At 34.7% G+C, this 27341-nt stretch overlaps 6 protein-coding genes across 7 annotated transcripts in view; 4 read left to right on the top strand and 2 right to left on the bottom strand.

Annotated features, from left to right (window-relative positions):
* Nucleotides 1-19456, top strand: part of AGO1 (protein argonaute-2) — a 35194-nt gene extending 15738 nt beyond the window's left edge. The window contains exons 2-19 of one of the 2 annotated variants that reach the window (XM_065346479.1): nt 4371-4462; nt 9432-9560; nt 9652-9932; nt 10007-10138; nt 10216-10390; nt 10923-11145; nt 11238-11385; nt 12607-12870; nt 13045-13199; nt 13278-13348; nt 14157-14270; nt 14368-14534; nt 14626-14810; nt 14891-14987; nt 15240-15346; nt 15443-15572; nt 15833-16032; nt 16124-19456. In XM_065346479.1, coding sequence (XP_065202551.1) covers nt 4375-4462; nt 9432-9560; nt 9652-9932; nt 10007-10138; nt 10216-10390; nt 10923-11145; nt 11238-11385; nt 12607-12870; nt 13045-13199; nt 13278-13348; nt 14157-14270; nt 14368-14534; nt 14626-14810; nt 14891-14987; nt 15240-15346; nt 15443-15572; nt 15833-16032; nt 16124-16232 — 2775 coding nt within the window. In that variant the 5' untranslated portion in view covers nt 4371-4374 and the 3' untranslated portion in view covers nt 16233-19456. Of the gene's footprint in view, nt 1-4370; nt 4463-8657; nt 8982-9431; nt 9561-9651; nt 9933-10006; nt 10139-10215; nt 10391-10922; nt 11146-11237; nt 11386-12606; nt 12871-13044; nt 13200-13277; nt 13349-14156; nt 14271-14367; nt 14535-14625; nt 14811-14890; nt 14988-15239; nt 15347-15442; nt 15573-15832; nt 16033-16123 lie in introns of those variants that run through there. The other variant, XM_065346480.1, reaches the window with a different exon arrangement.
* LOC135832946 (uncharacterized) lies at nt 3581-3966 on the bottom strand. The gene has a single exon (XM_065346503.1). The coding sequence runs from the start codon at nt 3964-3966 to the stop codon at nt 3784-3786; it is 183 nt and encodes a 60-aa protein (XP_065202575.1). The 3' UTR covers nt 3581-3783.
* mRpL53 (mitochondrial ribosomal protein L53) lies at nt 3980-5012 on the bottom strand. The gene is made up of 3 exons (XM_065346502.1): nt 4582-5012; nt 4211-4323; nt 3980-4137 (listed from the first exon to the last, which is right to left on the bottom strand). The coding sequence occupies exons 1-3, from the start codon at nt 4725-4727 to the stop codon at nt 3980-3982; spliced, it is 417 nt and encodes a 138-aa protein (XP_065202574.1). The 5' UTR covers nt 4728-5012.
* A 397-nt stretch (nt 19457-19853) lies between the features above and the next one.
* On the top strand, nt 19854-24003 carry Tap42 (immunoglobulin binding protein Tap42). Its single transcript, XM_065346492.1, has 4 exons — nt 19854-20098; nt 22687-23112; nt 23189-23517; nt 23592-24003. Exons 1-4 carry the CDS (start codon nt 19973-19975, stop codon nt 23788-23790), a joined length of 1080 nt encoding a protein of 359 aa, XP_065202564.1. The 5' UTR covers nt 19854-19972; the 3' UTR covers nt 23791-24003.
* On the top strand, nt 21078-22580 carry wol (Dolichyl-phosphate beta-glucosyltransferase wollknaeuel). Its single transcript, XM_065346496.1, has one exon. The coding sequence runs from the start codon at nt 21253-21255 to the stop codon at nt 22270-22272; it is 1020 nt and encodes a 339-aa protein (XP_065202568.1). The 5' UTR covers nt 21078-21252; the 3' UTR covers nt 22273-22580.
* A 110-nt stretch (nt 24004-24113) lies between the features above and the next one.
* Nucleotides 24114-27331, top strand: Ir21a (Ionotropic receptor 21a). The gene is made up of 11 exons (XM_065346490.1): nt 24114-24257; nt 24368-24493; nt 24578-24883; nt 24963-25171; nt 25308-25436; nt 25520-25687; nt 25768-26009; nt 26094-26234; nt 26325-26508; nt 26586-26790; nt 26855-27331. The coding sequence occupies exons 1-11, from the start codon at nt 24117-24119 to the stop codon at nt 27194-27196; spliced, it is 2193 nt and encodes a 730-aa protein (XP_065202562.1). The 5' UTR covers nt 24114-24116; the 3' UTR covers nt 27197-27331.
* Nucleotides 27332-27341: the final 10 nt, after the last annotated feature.

Genomic DNA, 27341 nt, shown 5'->3' with positions numbered 1-27341 from the left:
TGCAAGAGACATGTTTTTTTTTCTTAGGAAGCTTTTCAGCCTGTCAAAGTAGGATAATTTCAATGTCTCACTCATTCACTCCGGAGCGACAAATCATTACAAAAATTGTTTTCGAAAGTCGCTCGATGTAGCAGCTATTTCGGTATTCCGCTGATAAAGACGTAGCCTAATCACAATTACTGGTACAACACAATTTGCTGGTGCCGGATTGGAAAAATGCGACGATTTGCGTAATTTTTTTCGCCGAATATTTCTGGTCAATTGAAATTTTAAAGATAATGAAAATAGATAGATGGATGAAATTTTCCGTCATTATCACTTAATATTTTATTTTCGCGTCGTAAAATATGTACATTTCCTCGTACATACGATGTGTCGATTCGAATGAAAATTTTATACGTGATAAAATTTCACACCGGAACTCAACGACGACGACGATATTAGCGCTAGCTGGCGTTTAAAAAAATTTCTAACACGTTTGTAACACGTGACGTGATTTTTTTTTTTCGTTTGACCAAGGTGTCTGAGCGCATGTATCGAAAAAGAAATAAAAAAAAACAACGACCAAAAAAATACTTACTCTTATCTGGTAAAACGAAATCGTCGGTGTATTTAACATCTTTTCAACATTTCCTTTTGTTACGTCGAACCTGTTCGACGACTGGTTTTTCCGGTGGCAGTAGGACGTGTAGGACGGTGTTGCCGGGTATCGAAACGTTGAAATTCGTGTAATTTTTTTTCGTCAAATTTTTCCCTCAAATTTCATCCGCAGGTGAATTGGTTCGCTTTGGTTCGCGAGACACATATTCCACCAACTGGCGTGTGATTTTTATACGAGTATCGAAATCTGTCTTACAACTCTCAGGTGATCGATTATTTTAACGAACGCTGGAACGTTTCGTATTCGTAAAATGTCATGGGAAAATAACTGCCCAACTCTCGGGTTTACCAAGTTCAGACTTCAGACGTATCATTAATCATGAAGAGATTATTAGCCTAATATTATAACGTCGAGTGTCGTTTAAAGGCAATTTAAGGGCACCATATGTTTGTTTGTTTTTGTTTTTTTTTTTTACAGTGGATCTGTAATATTCTGTATCTTGAATATCAAGTATAAATAACGATTTCATTTTCATCTACCATGAGATCGTACCTCGAGTTTCTAAATGAATTAAATTGAAGAGTTTTCGGTCATTTTTTTCATCACTTCATAGAGTATTTTGAACTTTCCAAGTAGGTACGTCCCTTTTAGCTAAAAAGTACCAGCTTACCCCACAACCTGAAAAACCTATGCTTGCATTCTTCTTTAAAGTTCAATCTTCTCATTTCACAAGATGACGTTCAATGTTTCCCATATGACGTGTAAAATGTATGCAAATTTGGATGTTTTCCATAATGATGAAGTATGTACATATTTTGAAAGAGCACAAAATTAGATCTAGGATGATGCAATTATTTTCAAATTTTGCTTTATTTTGAAAAGTAATAAAGTAGAGAAGTACGAGTAGAAATATTGTCTCATTTGTACGATGAAATGAAAATTGTTCAAAATAGAAAATAAGTGAATCAATTCTCAATTTTATCATTTTAATCTGCAGGATTTCCGAAGTTTTTATTATAAAAATACACATCTAAATTTTCTCATTTTTTTCTCATTTTTCATCCTCTATTTAAAAAAAATCATTATTTTTGTATTCAATATAAGATCAACCTATCATAAGGCAGATAGCATTTATCCATCATCATTCATCACAAAAATGTATAAACGTCGTGTACTCTCATCAGGCAATTGAATTTCAATTCGAAACTAGATCAAAAATTAACCTTACAAGCAATTGTTAAATAAACACCATGTAAACAATCGTGTTTTACACATTTGTATTACAAGCACCTTAGCCATGTGTACATTGAAAAATAAAATGCCCGCTGCGATAATAATATTTTAATACTGGTACTTTGTAATTTACTTTTGAATAGTTGTCCGCCTCGTTACTCACAACGTTTGTCCCTCCGCCACCAAGACCATGATCTCTTTTATTGCAGACTCACAGTATCAGACTTAAGGTTAACGACTGTTGTGTGGAAATGTTGAAGAGTACAAAAAAGGATTTCGTTTTTTTGTTCTTTTTTTTTTAATGATCGGATGTAAACCTCGGTTGCATGTGTTTCTACTTGTTTCATTTTACTCTTTGCTCGAAGTATATAAGATCATTACTCGGTTGTAGGAGCTAGTACAGCTAGTACGTTGAGTGTTTAAAATTAGGAAACGTTATGGAATCGATTCAATGTAACGCACATACATTCAAGAGGAATGTACATATTATTCGTTTTGAATATAATTCCATTGTGTGGACGAATATTTTATTTTAAAGGAGTCGTTTATTATTATAATGTGAAATTATCAAGATGAAATAGATATAGAAATTTTGGTCGAATAAAAAATAAAGTTTAGAACTTGTTTTTGAGTAATAAAAGTAGCATGAGATTGAGAAGCTTGACTGTTTGGAACTAGTTTCAACTTCTAAGAGCATTAACTCGCTGTATCATGGAGCATGGTCGTTGATTTTCAAAATGATAAAATTCTACTCGAATTTTTTACTGTTTGAAAGGAGAAAAGTACTTAGTGAATAAGGTATTTTGTTATATCGAGTTCGAATTACATTTTGTTACTGTTTATGTACTTGTCCTTCAAAAAATATATTTACGTTAGTAGACGTTGAAGCAGCATAATTTTTTGAAAATTGTCGAGCGTCGCAATTCGTAATAAATCGATAAAAGAGCTCGAGTGGCAGAATGTCTTCGAGATGACGTAATCTTTCGGCGAAATTAATCAGAATGAGTGGGTACTGGGTACTAAGTAATACTATTTGCCTAGGTAATGAATGCAGAATAATGCTGTGTTAGGGTAATTAGAGCTGTGAGCTGTGTTTGAGATTAAAGCAAAATTAATACAGTATACTAGATACAGTGTCTTTACAAATACAAACGTAAATACACATAGGGTTTGAGCATTTTCAGAAGGTTTCTCAAAGTAGGTATTAACCGTTGATACAAAAGCTGCTAACATAGCGTTAGTGTGATCAATTTTCATTAAAATTTTCACGTAGGAATAGTGATGTCAAGTTTTACACTTGAATAATAATATTCCTTTTTCTCTTCAAAATGATCAGAACATGAAAAATTCTTTCGTATATCTTGGACCAGATATTGCACCGTGTTTTTAATACACGCAAAATTGTTGATCTCATTGAAATTTTTTCCTTGGCTAGATAATCTACCTGTACGTAAATTTACTCCTTAACGAAAATGAATTTCAAATTATGATCTTGAGTTAGGATTTAACGGGCCCTTGTTGATAAAACATACTAACTAATAAGTATGTTTTGTTCAGAAATAAGTTGACAATGTATGTAGTTGGTCGAGTTATCTCTACGTACTCGTGTACAATGTACATACATACTCCTGAAATAAATTTGATTAACTTACGTGTGCGAAGTATAATATCCGTTTATCAATATTCTTCAAATTACCACTCGAAAGTAGTTTTGAAAATTCTGAGAAAAATATTACACGAACAAAATTGATAAACAAAACACGTAAAAATGTATTTTTAAATTATGCACATTTTTAGCACATAAGTATTACAAGAGAGAAAAGGTGGTACATATGAAGTTATCGAGAACACGAAACATATAATTTTTGATCGGAAACGTGAGTAGAAAGATGGAATAAGCGACAGGAAATGCAAGGTTAAACACGAAAGACTACATTTTCTACATTATATTACCAATCAACTGGTTTCAGTTTAACGAATTTTGCTAATAAAACGAAAACGATAACTGTAACGCCTACAAAGGCCGATATGAAAATGTACCACGATTCTTCATCAAATACGTCAGTAAAAGCTGGCACGTAGCTGTACAGTTTCCTCACCAGCTTCAGATTATAGTCTTTGTTATGAGGCATTCTGCTAAAATTACTACTTTTTCAACACTTTTCTAGCGATTTTACTTTGAATTGCCGAAGTAACGACTTCTACTTTTTTAGGAGCTAACGCTGATACGTATTTGTTGAATAATGTTATCATATCCAAATGATCTAGATGTCTGCATTTGAACAGTACAGATTCTCCATTACCTGTGAAAATGCAAACGGATTTTAGATACTTGTAGAATATACGAAGACAGAGAAGTGTTTTTCAATTACTTACTCAAAGCTACATCGATCGTTGGTTCTCTTCTATCACAAACTATTTCGGTTTTTATTTTGCAACTAGGATTCGTTCTAAGAGCTGTTGGACCGCTGATAACGTATAAAAAATGCCTGTAAAATAAAAGGTTATTAATGTAAATCGAATTGTGTTGTTACAGAATCATGGCTGTTGCTGCTGCACGACATAATGGAATTGTCACGCCGCTTATGCCGGACACATTGATGAAAAATTATGGCTGCGGACAATGCGGTAAGCGTACATATAGATTGGAATACTGATTATCAAAGTATTAGGATGAGATTAGGCTGCTTTAGAGAAAATGTTATCAGCGTTTTGGTTCAAGTTAGAGGAAATACTCTATTGCTTACCTCATAGAAGTTGCATTCTGTTCGAAAGGGTCGAATTGAAATGTTACTTTTTTTGCTGGTTCTAGAGTTAACGATTTCAATTGTTTTCTAATCGCATCGAATATACCAGCTGAGCGCGTTCTTGTTCCAGTAAATTTTAAGGCCATATTAAGAATTAAACACTACTGAAGTATAATCATGCGCAAAAGCAACACAGTTAGTTACGGTGTTTTCTATTCCTTGTTACCTTTCGTTGAAGTACACGAATAACACACGTTTTAGAGTTGAAATGATGTTGAAGTATTAAACTTTCGTGTTTTCGTTGAATAAAAATCAATTACTGTAATTTTGAAAGATAATTTTTCTTAATATTTTTTATTTACTTCCATTATCACGCGAATTGTATGCGACTGTCGGCGAAATGCAGAGATCAAAGAGATGAAGGTCGTGTGATGTTGTGCCACCGTAGTTTTACGTTGCCTGGTATGAAGTGGAAATTGAATCAAGAATAGGAATATTCGAACCGTAGAACGCGGAGTGGCTGAACTCTAGCGGTGAAATCGAAAAGGCATGAAAAGGTGAACAACAAACCTCCGATACGTGATAATAATTTTAAGGTGCGTTTATGATTGTCCGTAACTCTTACGGCTTGTTACAGAAAAGTAAAAATTTTTTTACTTTTCTGTAATTTTCTTTGTTCTTTTCTGTAAAACAAAAAGTTACGGTTACGGACAACGTGAACTACGCCATAAGAATTCTTGTATTTTACTTTTCTGTAACAGACCGTAACTTTTATTACGGTTAGTTACAGACAATCATGAACGCACCTTTATTATCACTGATAACTACTGATGAATGTTAAAAAATAAAGTAAATCTATAATCGGAACCATTTATTTCTGAATGAAACAATGTTGTGATTGGTTGTCGACGTTTGTTGTTCACCTTTTCGTTACCTACTCAACAATATGCACACTAGCGCTCCATACCTATTCTAAGTCCCAATGGGTTTTACTTGTTACCTACTCGTTACTTAATGGATTTTGTTAGGGTTCTTTTTGATTTTTTTTTACTTCTTGAAAAAATTAAAATTTGAACACTTTTTTGCAAATTTGAAATTTGTGTTTTTGTTTTTGAAATTTTGAATCTGTCAACTGTCACTAATCACTATTGATACGTAGTAACCAGGGATGAGGCCCCAAACGATTTTTTTTCGGGTTTGAGGTTCTGGGGCTTGGGCTTTCCATCAAAAATGTATTCCATCTTGGGCTTGGATTGGGGCCCAGGAAACTTTAGGTTTGGGTTTCAGGGCTCAGTGTCCAGGGCTTGAATCAAGTGTTCTGGGCTTTCCGGGGCTTTTTGGGGCTTGAAATTGCAATTTTAATGAAGTAAAGTAAAATCTTATTTCATATTTGATTTTCTGTTGAAAAAAAAAAAAAAACATCTTAAGGGCAGATTCCGATTGCTTTTTTCAAAATTATTTGAACTGTTTTTTTTTATCACAATTAAATTTTTTGGAATTTTTAATTATTGTCCAAATTTTTCATATTTTTAAGTATAATTAATTTTCAAAGAACAATGAACTACCTACAGTTTATATAAATACTGCACCAAAAACCCCTAGGTTAAAATATTCAACTTTTTGCTGAAATTCTGATTTTTTTTTTTTTTTGAAAATCATCTTTTTTGACTATTGAGATGCACTGAATGGTAATTAATTACAATAGAAATTTACAAAATTCACACAAGCCCCGAAAAGCCCTGATCACAGTATGGGTTTTGGGGCTCACATTCTGGGCTTGGGAATATAAATGATGTACCAAAAACCCCTTGAAAGTTAAAATATTAAACTTTTTGCTGAAGTTGTAATTTTTTTTTTGAAAATCATCTTTTTTGACTTTTGAGATGCACTGAACGGTAATTACAATAGAAATTTACAAAATTTACCAGCCCCGAAAAGCCCTGATCACAGTTTGGGTTTCAGGGCTACGTTCTGGGCTTGGTTTTCCGAGGAATGGGTTTCGGGCTTTGGGCCAGGGCTTTGTAGGTTACAGTTTTTAAGGTTTTGGGGCTTGGACATTCGGGCTTCAAGCAAAATAATCAGGGCTTTTTCGGGTTTTGGGTCCTGGTCCTGGGCCGGGCCTCATCCCTGGTAAGTAACGTACATGGCCATTCGTCATTCAATTAGTTCAAGTGAATCGAGTTACTGGAAATTTTTAATTTTGAAATTGATGAAGAATTTTCTTGAATAATTTTGAAAATTATTGATCAGGTTGATGTTATTGTTATTGATTTTGTTTGATTAAAGACTACGAATTTTTTCGATTGAATATATTAAAAATTAAAATATATATATTTTAAAATTTTAAATATAGGTACTAGAATCTGTTAGAATAGTAGCTTTTGTGAATGGATTTTAAATTTTACTGAGTTTTTTAAAAGAGAGAATACTTTTAAGGTTTTGGAAGTTTGTCTTTGGAATCTGAATTCTGAAAAGTGTTTTAAAAAGAGATTCAAAAAACGTAGAATTTGCGTAAAATCATAATCTGAGAGTTTCGGGTGATCAATATTGCATTGCTTCGTAAACGTACCAAATTGATCAACTCATTACGAATGATTCAATCATTTCTTCTCTTCTGCGTAAGCGTAGTTGTTTTCTTAATTTTTATTACTTCCCTATATTGTTCGTGGAACGTGGGCTCGTGAGTTTAAATCAAACTTGTGAAAGGATAGATAATTATAATTCGAATCGGTACGTTTCAAGTTTTGCATTTCTGGTTTTACTCTACGATTTTTCTAAACAAAATTTCCTACATTTGAAAAACTTGTAAAACAGGTTGTGCAATTTTAAGCTTTTTTTCCCCTGTCATTTACTCCCAAGTGTTATTTGAATTTTATAATTTGGTTTTTGTATAATATTTCTTATTCATTTTTTTAATGAACAATACCGTGAAAAATAATCTCATTGCATTTGAAAGCTCTTTTATGACTTATGGTACTATGTTGCCCGATTGTCCTTTCCGTTTTCTCCTTCTCTTCATCTCATGACATTGTATTTCAAGAAGATAAATGCACCTTGCGTGTTCATTTTTTATTTATTTTGTGAATACATATTGGTCGATGTCACGTAGCCTAGTTAAATACTCGTATTAATGGCTGAGAAATTAATGACGACCAATATTTTTAGTCTAGCCTTAAATTTAAGCGGTACAAGAATTGAAATATTGGATAAATTCTTTTTTTATTTTAGAATTTTTGGTAGGAGTGAAATTCCAATTATTAATAACAATTGGTAAATTCTTCAATATTTTGTTGTGATTCTTAGCTTGAGTAACATCTGATGTTAGCAATGCTATGAACAATGCATGTTGAAGAACAAATTCGTGATTTTCGTTTGTATTAAGAGCCATGTTTTCGATTATTAAAACAATCTATAGTTTGCTAACATATACGTAGATTTGCGATTACGATCGAGATAATAAATCACTTTTTCTCTCCTTTATCTGGGTCACACACAGGTGTGTTTCCAATTGCGAAGAGAGAAGGGTAGGGTACTAGGGTAACACGAAATCTAGTTTGTATTTTTTTCCTTGATGGAAAGTTTTTCAGGATATTTTTTTTCAAAATTACGAATTCGTGAAATAGCCTTACGTGATCCAAAAAATGACTATGACTCTATGACTACGGTGCTGTGTTGGGTCATGCGTGTTCTTTTCTTGATACTACCATCGCGAATGCGAACTGAACAAAGAAATAATTTTTACGAGTACTTTTCAGAAATCAAATAGAATAATTAGAAAAGCTCAAAGCTCCACATTTTGGAATTGTTGTCGTTTTCATGGGTGTCGCTGTTGCATAGAAATACCTACTTACTTTGTTGCATGAAGCTGGCACGATTCGTTCAGCCTCCGCGTTTCTCCAGTTTATGAACATTTTTTTATATCGATCTTACGCTTCTGCCAGCTGTGGCGGTAAAGAAGAAAGCGGAGAAGCCGCGAATCGAATCGCGTCTAGTGTTTTTTTTATGAGACGAACAGTGTTTGAGAGAAGCTTGTACTTCTTCCGCATTAGTTTTTTCTATGGATTTGTGTGTGAGACTGAGATGGCGTAGAGTAGGATCGAATTCATGGTCTAGTTCATTGAACCGTATTCTCTTTATTCGTTTGATTTCAACTATTACGTTGGTATATTTAATAATGGAATCGCGCATGCGCACCAGTCAGTCTTCTCTATAATGCTATGCTTTTAACGTGTTGTGAAATCGTAAACGCGTAATTGCGAATAGTTTGTAGGCGTGTTGCGCGGGCATTCCTGTAATTTCTTAAATGGACGGTGCAATTTTATTTTATTTTAATTATTCCTGACAGTCCCTAAATATTAATATTAGTATACAATAACACCCGATGTATCCAGTCGGACAACGTAAGTACAATTTGGGTTTTGTTTGGTGTCATTTTCAACGTGAAATAAGTTGACCTCCATTGTGGATTTCAATCCTGTTATAATGATTCGTATTCGAAAGTTGATGAGATCGAGTTTTTTTTAGTAAATTCAACGTGAACGCGAACGTTAAATTATTAAATCGATATTAATTATTTCAGCAAAATCTAAAATTCAAGTGTTGAGGGAAGGATGAGGTCACGCTTATCATTTGTGTTAGTTGTGTACATTGCCTTATTTATACGCTTTTGTGTATCGATTTATCATGTTCCAAATTTCATCGCGAATAAGTTCAATAATTATGCGAGAGAAATATATTATCGTTGATATGTTCGCGTTTTGGCATATTTTTTCGAAAAATATCTCTGTTATTAGTAATTTTACGATGTGTTTCGATGGTATGTGGATATTAATAGTGTGATATGTTTGCAGCACCTACTGCTGGTGGTCCCGGTGGACCAGGTGGACAGTTAGCTCCAGGTGCTGTTGCAGTACCAGGACAAATAGGATTACTTCAACAACAACAGCCATCCATCGGTCAACAGCCATTAGATTTACCAAGTGAGTGTATTTTCCGCGTATTGTGCTTGTGCACGCGTGGCTATTTCATTTCCTGAAGCTTGAGTAACGTACCTAATGATTGATTTTACAGTTTTCACATGTCCAAGACGACCAAATTTGGGCCGCGAAGGGCGGCCCATCGTGCTAAGAGCAAATCATTTCCAAATATCTATGCCTCGTGGCTACGTTCACCACTACGAGGTAAACATACAACCAGACAAATGCCCGCGGAAAGTCAACCGAGAGATTATCGAAACGATGGTACACGCTTACTCTAGAATATTTGGAAATCTTAGACCGGTATTCGATGGTAGAAATAATCTCTATACTAAAGATCCATTGCCAATTGGAAACGATAAATTGGAATTGGAAGTGAGTGATGTTTCCTTCATTATTTTATCAAAGTGTTTGTGAATTTTGGCATATTAAAATGTGTTGTTGTACAGGTTACACTGCCTGGAGAAGGTAAAGATCGTGTATTTAGAGTGGCAATCAAATGGTTAGCTCAGGTATCATTATTTGCATTAGAAGAAGCATTAGAAGGGCGCACTAGACAAATACCTTTCGACGCGATTATAGTAAGAGATGTTCATGATTACAGTTGTGCATGCAGTTCAGTATTAGATCGATATTAATATTATGTTTGATATCCTAGGCTTTGGACGTAGTTATGAGGCATCTGCCATCAATGACGTATACTCCGGTTGGAAGATCATTCTTTTCGTCGCCAGATGGTTATTATCATCCGTTAGGAGGAGGACGCGAAGTATGGTTCGGTTTTCATCAATCTGTACGCCCTTCTCAATGGAAAATGATGCTGAATATCGATGGTAATTACTCGTTCGTGTCTATTCGAATAAATCCACATAAGTACAGTGTACCTATTAGCAATAATTTCGTACAGATATAATGTGGAATACTAAAAACCAACATGAAACCCTTACTGATGAATGTACAAATCTTCCAATGCATACATTCGAATAAATCCACATAAGTACAGTGTACCTATTCGCAATGAATATGTACACATAAAATGTGGAATATTGAAACACAGCATTTTGGGCAGTTGTTTTAATGTATTATATCGTTGAAACCCTTACTGATAAATGTACAAATCTTCCAATGCATTATATTCGAATAAATCCACATAAGTACAGTGTACTTATTCGCAATGAATACGTACACATAAAATGTGGAATATTAAAACGCAACATTTTGGGCAGTTGTTTCATCGTATTGTTTCGTTGAAACCTTTACTGATAAATGTACAAATCTTTCAATGTGTGTTGACTCATCGACTCTATATTCATTTCGGTCGCAATTGAAATTGTAATCTCGTGTAATTTTGTTCGAATTTTACAGTATCAGCGACGGCATTCTACAAAGCGCAGCCGGTAATTGAATTCATGTGCGAAGTACTCGATATCAGAGATATCAACGAGCAACGTAAACCGCTAACCGATTCGCAAAGAGTCAAGTTCACTAAAGAAATCAAAGGATTGAAAATCGAAATCACGCATTGCGGTACGATGAGACGTAAATACAGAGTTTGCAATGTTACCCGTAGACCAGCGCAAATGCAATCGTCAGTAATTTTGAACATCTTAATTCTACGATAAAGAAATTCAATTTTGAGAATGAAGTGTTCTAAAACGAATTCTGTTTTTCAATTTACAGATTTCCGTTACAATTAGAAAATGGGCAAACGGTAGAATGCACTGTAGCAAAGTATTTCTTAGATAAATATAAAATGAAACTCAGATATCCGCATTTACCCTGTTTGCAAGTCGGTCAAGAGCACAAACATACGTATTTGCCTTTGGAGGTAATATTTAGCTTACATTTGGTTACATGTTTGATTAGTTGGGTTGTGATTTTAGTCACGTATTCGAGTATTTTAGCGTCAGTCGCTATTTTGGGGTATAAATTACGACCTAGAGGTTTTTTTCGTGCTACATAATATCGTTTTGTTCTTTTATCGTTCATTTTTTTTTCAATGTGTCCGTTATTGGCTCTAGTTGAACATTTTTTCCCGCACAGCGTCGCTTTTCGACATTTTATCAAGTATTGATAAGATTACATTGAAGTGTTATCATCGTGTTGATAGTGTTTCCAATGATGAATTTGATTCCTCTAACGGAACTATGTATTATTAATTTATTAAAACCTCGAAGTAACGGACGATATTTTCAGCTATGAAATAATTTTTCAGTGTTTTACTACCGAAGGAAATTGATATCGTTAACAGATGTTGTATTTTGATAACGTTATCGATTACAGTGAGCTTTTTTTTGGGATAAAATTTAATGTATGGTTGAGTTGAGCTTAATTATGCCTGACAATTTATTTACGAATGAAGCGCCTATGTAGTTAGCGTGCCTTGAATGAAATATGTGCTAAAAAAATAGGTCGCGAAGTTGTCGTATGGGATGATTATTTCGAAAAATAGTGGGTGATGCTACGTGGAAACTACATTAGTTTGCTAGGCCTTAAACTGTTTTCATCGTGTCATTATTTAATGCGAATTGATTAAGGAATTTTCAGCAATCTATTAGTATGTGTCACAAAGAGTAGGAGAAAATGAATTAAGGTGCGTTCATGATTGTCCGTAACTCTTACGGCCTGTTACAGAAAAGTAAAACTGTAATTTTCTTTGTTCTTTTCTGTAAAACAAAAAGTTACGGTTACGGACAACGTGAACTACGTCATAAGAATTCTTGTATTTTACTTTTCTGTAGCAGACCGTAACTTTTATTACGGTTGATTACGGACAATCATGAACGCAGCTTAACAAATACGCAAATTTCTCAAATTTTTTTGATAAATTTTACGGAAATGCCTCGACTATTATGGAAAAATATAGAAAATCGGAGTTAACACGTTCGATGTCTAAAAATTGACATAACACATTTAATAAGATGGCTCGGATTTGGAGGGAGGAAGGCTCGATCAATACTGTTCAACAATTCTTCGCATTTTAATATTTAATAATGTATGAATATTTTTGCATTCTTCTGAAATGTTGACCCATTGATGTAATTTTCAGGTATGCAACATCGTAGCCGGTCAAAGATGTATAAAAAAATTAACCGATATGCAAACGTCGACTATGATAAAAGCAACCGCACGTTCGGCCCCAGATCGTGAACGTGAAATTAACAGCTTAATCAGACGAGCAGATTTCAATAATGATTCTTACGTGCAAGAATTCGGCCTAACAATATCGAATAACATGATGGAAGTACGAGGACGCGTTTTACCGCCGCCCAAATTACAATACGGAGGCAGAGTCAGTTCGCTGGGAGGCCAGGTACTGTATTCTGTCGAATTATTCTCTCGTTATTATGCTCTTCCCTTCGATTTGCTTGACGAAGAGATTAGATTAAATGTTTTGTGCCCCCACTGTGTTTGCATTATTGTGTCAAACGGGGGTTTTGGGAGAAATGTGTTTAAGTTGATAGAACAAGTCTGTTTGAATGTACAGGCTACTTCGACCCTGATGCAAACGAAACAACAGGCGATGCCAAATCAGGGCGTATGGGATATGCGCGGTAAACAGTTCTTCACCGGAGTAGAAATTCGAGTTTGGGCCATAGCCTGTTTTGCTCCGCAGAGAACCGTTCGAGAAGACGCTTTAAGGTAATATTTCTATCCGAATTCGACCAATGTAGGTGATATTTCATTTCGAATTGACTCAATTGTTGCTTTGTATTGTAGGAATTTCACTCAACAGTTACAGAAAATCAGTAACGATGCGGGAATGCCAATCATTGGACAACCGTGTTTTTGTAAGTATATTTTCTTCTCGAAATTGATATTTGTGAATTGATTTTGTCTGTATTCTGTACCACTTTGAGTCAGCTTATGTATTCTGTTATAATATATGAATACATTGAGCGTTACCAAAGTGGTAAAGTAAATTTTTACGCGGACAGATGTTATCGAGTTATCTATACTCAATAACGGAATAGTCGTAATTACAGTTCAGTGTTTTTGTAAGTAGTATAGTTTCTTCTCGAAATGGATATTTGTGAATTGATTTTGTGTACATTCGGTACCACTTTGAGTCAGCTTATGTATTCTGTTATAATATATGAATACATTGAGCGTTACCAAAGTGGTAAAGTAAATTTTTTACGCGGACAGATGTTATCGAGTTATCTATACTAAATAACGGAATAGTCGTAATTACAGTTCAGTGTTTTTGTTAGTGTAGTTTCTTCTCGAAATTGATTTTGTGTATATTCTGTACCACTTTGAGTCAGCTTATCTATTCTGTAATAACGTATGAATACATTGAGCGTTACCAAAGTGGTAAAGTAAATTTTTACGCGGACAGATGTTATCGAGTTATCTATACTAAATAACGGAATAGTCGTAATTACAGTTCATTAGCTTTATTTATCATTATTGACCTTTTATGCATTGTTTATCTTCTTTATTACAAGCTAACTTTAAGTATTCTCAATTCTGGGCAACTGGTTTAGAAAGTTCGAGTCGTTTTGACCAAAACCTTAGCTTTGCCTTTGAAATGTATCATGTAAGATTATTTTGTTTCAAATGACGTAATTTTATATTTTTGGTTCATTTGTGCAGGTAAATATGCTACAGGTCCGGATCAAGTTGAGCCTATGTTTCGTTATTTAAAATCATCTTTCCAGTCGTTACAACTTGTTGTAGTCGTTTTGCCGGGTAAAACTCCAGTTTATGGTGAGTTGCCGGATCTGCTCGGAGTCCGATTTCTTCTTCTTGAGGTTAACTAGTGCAAATGAAATATTGACTGTGATTTTTGTTTTGCTTTTTTCAGCCGAGGTGAAACGGGTGGGAGATACAGTCTTAGGTATGGCAACGCAGTGTGTGCAAGCGAAAAATGTTAATAAAACTTCACCACAGACGCTGTCAAACCTATGCCTGAAAATAAATGTGAAACTGGGCGGCATCAATAGCATCCTCGTACCTAGTATTAGACCGAAGGTAAATTTTTTCCCATCGTTCTGTTTGCATTCGGTTACGTCTGCATTTTTACAGCAGCTAATGTTTAATTTTGGTATTCCTTTCTTCGAAGGTATTCAACGAACCTGTCATTTTCTTGGGAGCCGATGTTACTCATCCGCCTGCGGGTGATAACAAAAAACCGTCTATCGCTGCCGTGGTAGGATCAATGGACGCTCATCCTAGTCGTTACGCGGCCACTGTGCGAGTACAGCAGCACAGATTGGAGATCATTCAAGAATTAAGCTCTATGGTTAGGTAAGTAAACAGGTGCCATACTCGACGAAATGTGATGTGTGTGACATTTGCTAATTCGAATCGGTCATTTTTGTTTTTAGGGAGTTGTTGATCATGTTTTACAAGAGTACCGGTGGGTATAAGCCTCACCGTATCATTTTATACAGAGACGGTGTCTCCGAAGGACAATTCCCACATGTAAGTGTCATTTTATTAAAAATTTCACAACGTATCAGTTTCTCTGAATTTCAAATGCTTTTCTGTGGCTGTGTAAAAAAGTAAAAAAAAAAAATGACTGGAAATTGAAAATGCAAATTCTCTAGGGTTATCAATGTGGTTTTTTTCGATCATCGACATTTTGTCTGAGAAACTGATATTTTGTGACGTTTTCATATTATTTAACCATGAACGTAGATTTTCAATTTATTATTAATTCTGTAATTTTAAAAGGTATTGCAACACGAACTAACAGCAATTCGTGAAGCTTGTATTAAGTTAGAAGGTGATTACAAGCCAGGTATTACGTTCATCATCGTACAGAAGAGACATCACACGAGGTGAGTTGATGAAATATTTCCGGACAAATTTATGTTTCAGTTGTGTAAAGAATTGAGCCAAATTTGGATAATTTTTGTTTTATAATCGATTTACAGGTTGTTCTGCGCTGATAAGAAAGAACAGTCTGGAAAATCTGGTAACATTCCAGCAGGTACAACGGTCGATGTAGGCATTACACATCCGACTGAATTCGATTTCTATTTATGCAGTCATCAAGGTATCCAGGTATGTGTCATTTACCCGCATCTTATTATTACGTATCTGTAGATTCAATTCCACTTTGAGTCAGCTTATTTATTCTTTAATTCTATGAATATAACGAGCGTTACCAAAGTGGTAAAGTAAACATTACGCCGACAGATGTTTCCACATTTTTTATGGATGTGAAACAGAAGAGCTGTAATGACAGATAAACTTATGGAATGAAACTGATGCAGTATATTCGCGAATAAATTGTATTAATGTGACGGTTTGTTTTTTTGCAGGGTACGAGTAGGCCTAGTCATTATCACGTTTTATGGGACGATAATCATTTCGATTCGGATGAACTGCAATGCCTAACTTATCAGCTTTGTCATACGTACGTCAGATGTACTAGATCTGTATCTATTCCAGCTCCGGCGTACTACGCTCATCTTGTCGCGTTCCGAGCTAGGTACCATTTAGTAGAAAAGGAACACGACAGGTATATATGCACTTTCAATTCGCACGTATCGAAAATATATCATCATTTTCCTAAACATTTACTCACGGTATCGTTGTCTTATGTTCTGCAGTGGCGAAGGATCTCATCAATCCGGATGCAGCGAAGATCGTACCCCAGGAGCAATGGCCCGAGCAATCACCGTACACGCTGATACCAAAAAAGTTATGTATTTTGCTTGAGGCAGTTTTTTTATGGTGGAAAAAAAAGCTTTAGAAATTTCACGAGGTCGTCATCATTTTGCTTTTATTATTTTCGTTTTTTAACTTTTTTTCAACTAACGCGCTAGAAATTATGCCGCGTTTTTTGTTATTCGTTAGTTTGTTTTCTGACGATGCAGGAAGTCCCGCGTATGATAGATTTATTCATTACGTATACTTTTTCGTATGTTAATAGTTATATTTTTAAAGTCGTCGAAATGAATAATTTGAAAAAGTGGAATTTGTAACTCGCCTGTTGAAAGGATTATTACATGTTAACGTATTGTTATAATAGTTAAGGAATTATTAGTTTTACGTTTTTACGATTTTTCCCCATTCTGTTTCCCATTTTGATTTTATTATTTTTAAACTAAGTTGAATAGGACGCTTAATACGTATGCATCGCGTATATATATTTATGTAACTTTCAAGTGTGTACTAAACCACGTTTTCGGCGGCAACCGCAGAGAATGGTTATGGTTGGGACCAACATTGGAGAGACTGGAGATGAGCGAAGGCTGTCATGTACACTAACTTTGATTTGATATCTCCTTTGATTGCTGCTACTATTGTGTTCATTATTCATGTTTTCATCTGTTGACTTTGGCGATTCTCTTTTAATTCTCATTTTTATGAGAAGGCGATAATTAGTTTGTTTGCGTAAGTTTGAAATTCGAATCTGTTCGAATGTTTCTAGATTGTTTTCTTCTCTGCTAGAAGTAGAATGAACGATCCCTTAGTTTTCGATGTACATTGTATGTTGGATATCGATTACGATTCTTCAGCGCAATCGCTCTCATTGTGTACAGTTTTTTTCGTTCTGTCTCACATCTGAGATTTTTCCAGACTTCTGAAAAGTAAACGTATGCGGTTTTCAGTAACATACTTCATCTTCCAGTCTCTGCACCGAGTGTACGATGGGTGTTGTTCTTCACGCGTATGGTTACTCTCGAGTTACTGCCATTTTGTTTGTATTACTTTTTTTTCATATTTTCTACGTTAAAAAGAGCAAATATCAGATACGTGTGTGCCATTTCGTACAATTTAGCAATTTTTTCGTAACGAATGAAAAATTCTGGACAGCTTACGAGTTTGGGAGGGAACTGAAAGATACCTGGTGATTTAATTGTTGGGGTTTTCTTCGTAAGCCTACTTTGTTAATTGTTGAATGTTGTTTGACAAATCGTGATGATCGGTGTAGTAATTTTCGAGTAAGCGGTGCCTTTGTTCTTGTTATTTGTTTAGACGATGTTTGAATTGGTGTTGGGAAAAGAGCTTAGTTTTAGACGATTTAAACAAAAATTAATAATTATGATTAGAATTCGATTCGTAAATCATTCGTACTGCCTTTTCAGTATAGTATTCACCTGTACACGAAAGTGTATCGAAATTGTTTCAGCACTTTTGACTGCCGTTTTATTTACTTAATCTGAGCATTAAAAATAGGTTTTTAAATTGATATTTTTATTGCCGAATCTCAGGATTGATTTTCCACACAGCTCCGTGTTATATGCATCATATTTAGTAACCCAGAGATCGAATCATAGTTACCAGTTTGTTTGTTGATCCGTACCGAATCGTTGAGATGAATTCTTGACATTTTGTGAGTGACGTGTACTGTGTACCTCCTTAATTTTTTTCCAACGACAACGTCGATAATCATTTTTAAAAAGTCGGATTATCGACGCGTTTATGTGTAGATTTTCACGATTGTCGTATCTTGATAGGCGCCAAAAACACGGGATTTATATTTTTAAGTTACGCTTAAGCTTTAATTTTTCTTCTTTTCTACGTCCATTTTTCTGTTGTGCAATTTATCCAAACGGTTTTATTTTAACGTACATATTTCTGTACAGCGAATGTCATTTTGAACATAAGATGACAAAAAAAAGGCCAGGGATTAATATTAAACGAGGACCTTGAATCAAAGAACATGTTTGAATTCTTCCATTTGTATATAATTTTGTATATCGGTTACCCTTAATGACGATTTTCATTTGAAGTCGACTTTACCTAGTTGAAGTCTTCAACATTAACGAGTTAAAGTCGCCTTCAACTGACACTATTTAGTTAAAGTGGTATTCGCTCTGCAGTTCATTGATTATCTATGAGATATCAGCGATAAATGAGCAGCTTATCGCTAAGGGAGCATTAGGAAATCAGTTTAAATCTCAAATGGTCAGTCTCAGTATTATTCTAGCACTACCTATATGAAGTGTGAATATTGAAGACTTTAAATGAAAAATCGACATTAACGGTAACTTATCTGACGAGATTAATTGCCCTGAAATTAGATTATAGTTTACAAATTAGGTTAGGATTTTCATTCGATATATTTCGAGGTTTCGAAAAACGAAGAAAAGTACAATCATACATTTAAATGTGACATCTAGTCCATAATTAAAAACAGCATCTCTCTAATTTTAATTCTTTGTGAATGCAATGCAGTTGAGCACAGCATTAACACGATATGAAACTATTCTACCTATTAATTAACAATAAAAAAACAAGTATGTATTTAAGTCAATTATATCTACCTATTTAATGTTTTTGTACATATATATGGATTTTTATATCATTCCTTCCTAATTTGTAATTTGTCATCGGCCTCAAGGATGTGTGTATTATACATTCTGATTTTTTTCTTTTTGCAACAAACGAATTTTCTTATCATGTTTGATTTTTTTTTCTTCTTTAGTACTTAAGAGATGATAAATTTGACATTTCATTTTGTTACGTAATTAAGGTGTTAATTATTGGTGTTGTCATTAGTATTAATTTTTAAATGTATGATCCAAATTACTTTATTATAATTACCTTACGCGCGCCAAAAAGTGAATTATTTTTAAGAGTTTATAGGTATCACCATTTTGAGTAATGGCAGTATTAACAATATTCTCTATTTTGTGCGTACCTCCGTTCTCTACTTTATATTCTCAAATTACTACCTAAACGCTTGTTCGTTCTTAGGCAGTCGCCTAGCTTTGGTATAATTTTTTTCTTTTTTAATGATAAAAGCGTTTCCGTTCGTTGTGTTTTCCTCTCTCGCTAAGTGTATTTTTTTGTGTAGATTAATAATATTGGGTTTTCAACGAAACCATGATTTTTGTGTTTAAAAGTTTTTTTTATCGCCGAATTTTTTTTCCTTTTGTGTATAGCATATGTTTAAAAAATTTTGTTTTATTGTAAATAAACTATACAGCGTTTGTGGAGCGTTTGTTTTTTTTTGTCGAGGTTTGCGTTTGAGGCGATGAAAAAATTGGTGTGTTGCTCTATTTGGTCAATTTTTTGAATTATAAAGTATTTTGTTGTTTTGACTACTTCTGACAACTTTTTGGATTGGGAAAATAGTTGGGAGGGAGGGGAACGTTTCTGGGGCAGTGACCATCAAAAATCGTTTGGACTAGATCTACCCCCAGAGAAAAAATTTATGAATTTTGAATTCATTTGAATAATCGAGAGAAAATGAATAAATTATGTCCCCCGTCCCTCTTCCGCCATTTGGAAATTGGGTGAAAAAGAATTTTTCATTTCGTTAAATTGCACCACTGATTATGAACAGCTGTTCGATCGCTGATTGGTTCAATTTCACCACATTGTATCATTCAATATCTTCGACCGTCAATTCAATACGTGAAATAAAATTTAGGAAAACAAATGACTTCAATTTCCTCATTAAATTGTGTAAATTTCAAAAAGAAAGTGTTCGTTGCAAAATTGTAATGGAAGTTGATAAAAGCGAGCCAAGTAGAAGCGAACAAAGTATCTCAGAATGTTTCAACGAAGCGGTGAAAACTTTTGAAGAAATATCCAATTGTGATTTGGCTACGAACAGTTCTGAAGTTCAGGTAAAAAATACCTTCGAGTTTGGTTTTCTAATTTTAGTATATTATCTAAATGGATTTCATCAGATGTAAATTGATGCCCAAAAAGTATCCTTGAAGTGTCCCTTAAACCGTGAAATTGAAGTTATCAAGTGTTGGGAGTATGTGGGTTAGTACTTAACTGATACTTCGAGCATCGTCAATGTTTACGTTCACTTATCTCAAGCTTCAATTTGAGAGAATGTCGATGCTGAAGACGTATCCGTTTCTATCGGTTGAATTATTGATCAATATGATCCTACGAAGTGAATCAAGTTGAAGAAGCACTTGTTTGTAAATGATCCAAGATACCTTTTTGTAGTTAATTCGTACGATTCAAATTGTTTCATTCATAATGGCAATGAAAGCTGTGAAAAGTATGTGTGAGTATCGACTCTTCGATCTAACATTTCCTGACTTTTCACTCGTCATTGCTGGTATGCTGGATGTTCATGAGTTTTTACATGAACATTTTCAGTCTTTGGTATTCAACATCAACTTCCAGTTGAAATGTATTCTAATTGTATTTCAAGTATCTCGGTTGGTGAAAAGATCAATAATTCTATAGTGCTATCGTAAAGCTAGAATAATTAGGAGCCTCTCGAGCTATTTTCATTCTCCTTGTCTAGTTATCTTGGCTAATGGAATGTATGTTTGTGGTTCAGTTAGAATCCATGTCTGATGTCATTTGATGTTGATATCGATTCATTGAAATTTGTTTAGTATTTTATTACGTGAATACTATCGATTTGATGGTTGAAAACAAAATGATAATCATGTAAGATTGGAGTTGAGCTTCATTTTCTTATCCATAATCCAAACGAAACGAAGGCAAACGTCGCCAACGTCGGATCAAAAAAGAATCGCTTTTCGTTTCGACTTTTCGTAAATAAATGTTCCACACCACGAAATGAGTACACCGAAGTGTGATAAACAGATGCGTACTTTTTTTTGTGAACTTCAATTTTTTTAAAATTTTGTCTGTGCCAGCGGTTCTTATCACGACATTTCGGTACAAAAAAAGAAACATCTCCATTGATTTTTATTTCAATTTGCGTATGTGTCAACTTGGAAAAACACCTAAAATGTAGTAAGAAAAGATAATTTCCAATTTTTAATATTTTTTATATTCACTCGCGATGTCATTGACCGAGTTTCTGGATGTGGGCGAAAACTCGGTGTTATTATTTTCCGCATTATGTATCGTGATAATCTCCGTGTTGATCGTACCTTTGTTGATATTCATCACATCGGTTCCCTTCGCCGAAATTATTCGTCACGAGCAAGAAGAATACTACATGGATGAAAATCAAAGGCTAATGAAATTTCCATCTATCGAAGATGACTGGAAGATTCATTTGAGCGTAGTTGTTCCAGCATACAATGAAGAAAAACGTCTTCCGCCGATGCTGGACGAATGTCTGTCATTTTTAAACCAGCGACAAAAAGATAACGCCGAGTTCAATTACGAAGTTATCATCGTTAATGACGGCAGTACCGATAGCACTGCCTCGGTGGCAGCCGAATACACAAAATCGCAAGGATCGGAAAAAGTACGCGTTTTGAATCTAGTTAAAAACCGTGGTAAAGGAGGTGCTGTCAGATTAGGCGTCCTTAGTGCCAGAGGAGCGGTTATACTGTTCGCCGACGCCGACGGTGCTACGAAATTCAGTGATATTGTGAAACTGGAAGAAGAACTGGAAAACGTCGTCAGCAGCAGCTACCTCAAATCACCCGAACAAGTTGATCAAAAATTAGCCATCGTTTGTGGCTCGAGAGCTCATTTAGAGCAAGAGGCTGTCGCTAGTAGATCTTTTTTTCGCACAATACTTATGTATGGATTTCATTTCTTAGTTTGGATGTTTACTGTTAGAACTATCAAAGATACTCAATGCGGGTTCAAACTGTTTACGAGAGAAGCCGCCACGCAGTGTTTTTATAACCAACATGTTGAAAGATGGGCTTTTGATGTAGAAATCTTGTATATTGCGAATCGATTTCACATACCGATCTCAGAAATAGCTGTCAATTGGGTCGAAATCGAAGGATCAAAGATCGTACCTATTTTTAGCTGGATTCAAATGGCCTTTGATTTGTTCATGATATGGTTTAGGTATTTTATCGGAGCATGGGATATCACGTTGGTGACCAAAAAGTAATTTCTGTGATACATGTTTTATCTGTTCAAAAGTCATCTCTCAATTAATTTTGTGTTTTATCTTTTTTAATATTTTATACGGTATTGTAACTTAGTTGATTAATGTTTAGGCTTTTCAAAAGCGTTGTTTTTTTTCATCTGCGTCTTTATGAAAATAGAAGTATATATGCGAGATGAATGTATGGTTGAGCATTTAATTGATCTTTAATTTAGTTACGGTATTATCCAATTTTTTTTTGAAATTTATAATACATAGTTCGTACTGTATAAATTACCTACGATGAAAATAAATTTTTTTAATATTTCGAATCTAATTTTTTGATATTGTGTTTCTTCGATCTGATGAAATCCATATTCTTAGAATACTTGATTATGTATTGGATAAAAGCTTACCCTATGATTATTATGTTCACAGTACAAAGTGAAAAAATGTATGAATTTACTAGAGGATGTTACCAAGATGGTATCATGCGCTGCTATGTTCAGTCCAAACGAATCAATCGAAGAATTGCCTACTCCAAGCGTGAAATTTCTTCTCTTACCGGTACTTCTGGGTACTTTATCGTTGAAATTGACATCCGGCGATAGGCTAGAGATCGTGAAAACTGCTGAAATGTATTTCCGCGATTTTCTACAACGTTGCAAAGATTACGGTATTAAATCGGACATAGAAATTCCACCTATGGATAATGGTGAAGAAGGAGGCTCCAGCGAGGGTTCCGAAGCCTCATTCTCCCCTCGAAATGTCGATATGTTAGCTATGGCTCGTAGGAGGGCAACAAAAATCCAACAGTTCCGCGAACAAAAAGAATTGGAAAATCAAATGGCTTTATTGAGACAGGTTTGTAATTCGTTTCTCATTACCTGTTACGTTGAAATGATGAAGCGGATTTTATTAAATTTTATTCCCATTTCAGGAATTCGAAAGCGATAGAATCGACGAAGAGGTACAAAGGAAATACTACCTGTCGTTCATTAATTGTTATATCAATAAAGCCATCGATGATTTAGATTGCCTAATGTCGGAAAAAAGTTTACTCACTCGTGTCAACAAAGAGAAACCTTTCGGTGCTCCGGTTTGGGACGACGAAGTTGAAAAAACCAGGAAAAATTATCGTTCGAAACCTCTGCAGCCAGTGCTCATTACAAAAGACGAAATGCAAAAGAAAGTATTCGGATATGGATATCCTAGTCTTCCAGTTATGACTGTCAAAGAATTATACGAACAAAGAATGAGAGACGGAACGTAAGTTTTAATCTTGCCATTTCGTTAGCTAGTCTAAATTTCAGTCAAAGTAATGCATCGAAATCTGTTCACAGATGGGCTCCACCTTGCACAGATAACCCTACGTCACTGCAAGAATTCTCCAGCAGCGAAATCAAATTATTGGAAGAAGCGGAACAGGAAGAGCAACAGATTGAGAAAGATGATCCAGAATATTTAGAAAGAAAGAGAAGCATGGACGAATATAAAGATACTCATTCCAGGGGCTGGGGTAATCGATATAATCGAAGTTGAACGTTAAAATGTGCTAATTTATTTAATTTAAAAAACTTTCTTATGTGAGTTTTCTACTATTTTAAAAATTATTAATTTATCTGTGTTTTAAAATTTTTCGTATAATTTGTGTCGTGTCTTGCTTACTTCTTTCTTCGCAAACCCTATGTACATTGTAAATATTATAAGCTCCTGAAAGTATTTCGATTTTGTAAATAAAATTTCTCAATTAGATTACCCTACCCTTCCTTACATTCGTTAGAGAAATTGGGCAGATTCGCGTTCGAAATTATTTATTTATACTTTAATCAGGTATATAGGTCGAAGATCAAGAAGGGAATTGATTAATGGTGCACGAATGGGACCCTATTCTAGTTCAGAATTTCAGAATGACTTTGAAAATGAGTATGAAATCAAGTTTGCTTATTTTAGCCCTGCTCATTCACAATGGTGTGGCGGTTTCGAATTTTATGTCAGTTTATACCAAAGTAAGGTGAAATAATTTGGATGTTGAGCACATCAAAATATAGGCACATGAGGAAAATCGCATCTATTCGAAAGGTATGATTTTATACGCATTTTTCATCTTGTGTTTCAGTTCGAAATATCGCGTGAAAACTATGAGTTTCCGAACTTATTGCACTACATAGTCAGTAATTATATGATGGATTGTTCTCTTTTCATTCTTTACGATGAATTCTTCTACGAAACACATATCCATAAAGTAATGTCTGCGAATTTTTTGATCATTGAAATGAACTATTTTTTCAAGCCATGTACCTATGTATTGAAAAGTTTCGTTTCTTAGGATACCTTGTTCAAAAGCTTCAACCTACTTAAAGAATTTCCAACAACGAACGGTTTTATCGATAAATTCAACATCAGTTTCTTATACAAAGACGAAGGTCGGCGATTTTGCTTCCATTTTATAATATTCTCCAACGATGAGGAACTAGCCATCGCTAAATTGGGTTTCCAGCTAAGCAGTAAAGTAGTGGTAGTTTCGACCTTCTCTAGATTTCAACTGGCAGAATTTTTGGCATCTCAAACTGCTCGCAATATCATGAATTTATTAGTGATAACTGATCCGCTTTTGACTAAAGATGATTACCAAGTAATGTACGATCTATTTTTCTCACTAATCAGCAAATTCACCTACGAGTGCAATTTCGTTTTATATTTCTGTTTCGTAGTCAAAAAAATTCAAAGATATAAGCTTATTTACCCATAAACTACACGCGGACGGTATTGGCTCTAGTTCGTTACAAGTTTTAACAGCTTGGAGAAAGAATAAATTAACTCGATCAAGTATTAATTTATTTCCACCGAAATTAGATCGTGGATTTAATGGTCATCAGTTCCTCGTAGCAGCTTATGATCAGCCTCCTTTTGTTTACAGAAAGTTGGTACTATTTTTTTTCTTTTCTTGAACCAGTATCTGTTATCTAAGTATGTACCTACTAGGCATTTGGTGGGTAATTATTCATTGGAATCATTAGAAATATTATATAGGTACTTGTTTCTTTTTTTTTCTATAGTAGAGTAAGTGGCCGTGGTACAGAAAGAGAATACGATATTTGGGATGGAAACGAAGTACGTTTATTGAAACTGGTCGCCCAGACGTTAAATTTTGGTGTGAATATTATGAGAGTGCAAAATGCCAATGAGTAAGCTATTTCATCAACATATGAATGCCATTTGAGTATACCTATCTAATTGATTAATTTGATCATTGATGATTCGAATTCAGGACTAACGGAGCTGATAAAGTTCTTACTGCCGTTCGTACTGGAGCAGCAGATTTCGGAATTTCTGGATTATACGTTACTCGTCGAGCTTACGGTGAAGTATATTTTTCGCTTAGTCACGTTCAAGATTGTGCTGTATTCATTACTTTATCGTCTACTGCGATACCAAAGTAAGTAAAATCCAAATAATCTAACAACTAAAAGCTCACAAGAGTTGTTATTAGTTACTCAATTGGTATTTTATTCGTAGGTATCGAGCTATTCTAGGTCCGTTCCAATGGGGTGTTTGGTTATGCATTATTGGCATTTACCTAGCTGCGGTTGTACCATTAGCGTATTCGGAAAAACGATCGTGGAAGAAATTATACAAAAGTTGGGGCGAAGTTTGTCATATGTTTTGGGTAGTTTTCGGTACTTTTACGAACCTGTTCACTTATAAAGGCGAAGATTCCTGGAATAAATCAAGGAAAAATGGAACTTGCGTCGCGATAGGTAAGTAGGTATAGGTACGAGTACATTGATGTTTGTACCAAAGTTTTTTAGATTTTGAATGCAAGAATTTCGAAATATTTTTAGGTACTTATTGGGTATTCACGATAATCATAACCGCTGCTTATTCCAGTTCGATTATTTCGTTCATTACGATCCCAACGTATTTCGATGTTGTTGACAATATTAACGATTTGATGGATGAAGAATTCAGAATTGGAGTTGCCGGTTGGTGTATATTGGTACTTTTGCTTTTCGTTGCTTTTGTGCATTGCACTGTAGTTGATAGGCGTGTATTTTCTTTATTTAATTCGTTAGATTCAAGAGACTGGAAGGTTTGGTTCAACGATACTGGTGATTACGCAACAAACAAGTTGTTAAAGAATTTAGACGTAGTCAATTCTACAGATTTAGGTGTACTGAAAGTTCAAAAAAACGAAAGATATGCCTTCTTGGGATCTCAACATCATCTATCGCATATCGTTAGGACGAACTTTTCGGGGTAATTTATTTTTTCTTCAATTTGACAATTTAGCTAAAAACTGGTTTCGTGAAATTTTTAATTGTTCGTATATTCAGCTCGAGCAAAAAGAAATCTAAATTTCACATCGCCTCGCAATGTGTAGCCTCATTCATGGTTAGCGTAGCTATGAAAAAGAATTCAGATTTTTCAATGAAAATTGACCAACAAATTCAACGCCTTCAAGAGAACGGTCTGGTTGAGAAAATTCGTAAAGATTTAGAATGGGAAATCGCTCGTACATCGAAAGGTTCTCTTTTTTCGGTAAGTAATCGAAAAATTCTTACATTCGCCGTGAAAAAATAATAATTTTTCGTTTGTTTTGTAGTTTGGTACGAATATTATTCGCTCAGATAGTATAGAAGATCGTCAACTGACTGTGGATGATATGCAAGGTATGTTTCTTCTATTAGGTATTGGGGTTTCGTTCGCTGCTGCTTCTCTACTTCGGGAATGTGCACTCGGATATCAATGCTTTGAAAAAATCAAAGCTCGAAGTCAGCGACCGTCCATACCTTCTATCAGATTGACACCGTGTGAGGATTCTCTATTCCAAGGTTCTCTGTATGTACAGCAGTTATCTGATGCTTGTCGTCGAACAGTTAGCGCCAGTATTTCTTTTGGTGAATTTGCTTTGAGTAAAATGAATTCTAGAAGGAATTCTCATTGAAGGAGACATCAGCACCATGTAGGTACCTATAAATATCAGAAATATGATTGGTCATAAATTTCGTTTGTGAACACCAGACATACCGTTTGCTGTAGAAAGGAATATAAACACAAAATGAAATATCTACTCGTATTATCCGAATTTC

Source organism: Planococcus citri, chromosome 1 (genome assembly GCF_950023065.1).
Source record: "Planococcus citri chromosome 1, ihPlaCitr1.1, whole genome shotgun sequence".
NCBI classification, from domain to species: Eukaryota; Metazoa; Arthropoda; class Insecta; order Hemiptera; family Pseudococcidae; genus Planococcus; species Planococcus citri.
This window is presented reverse-complemented; position numbering and strand designations above follow the sequence as displayed.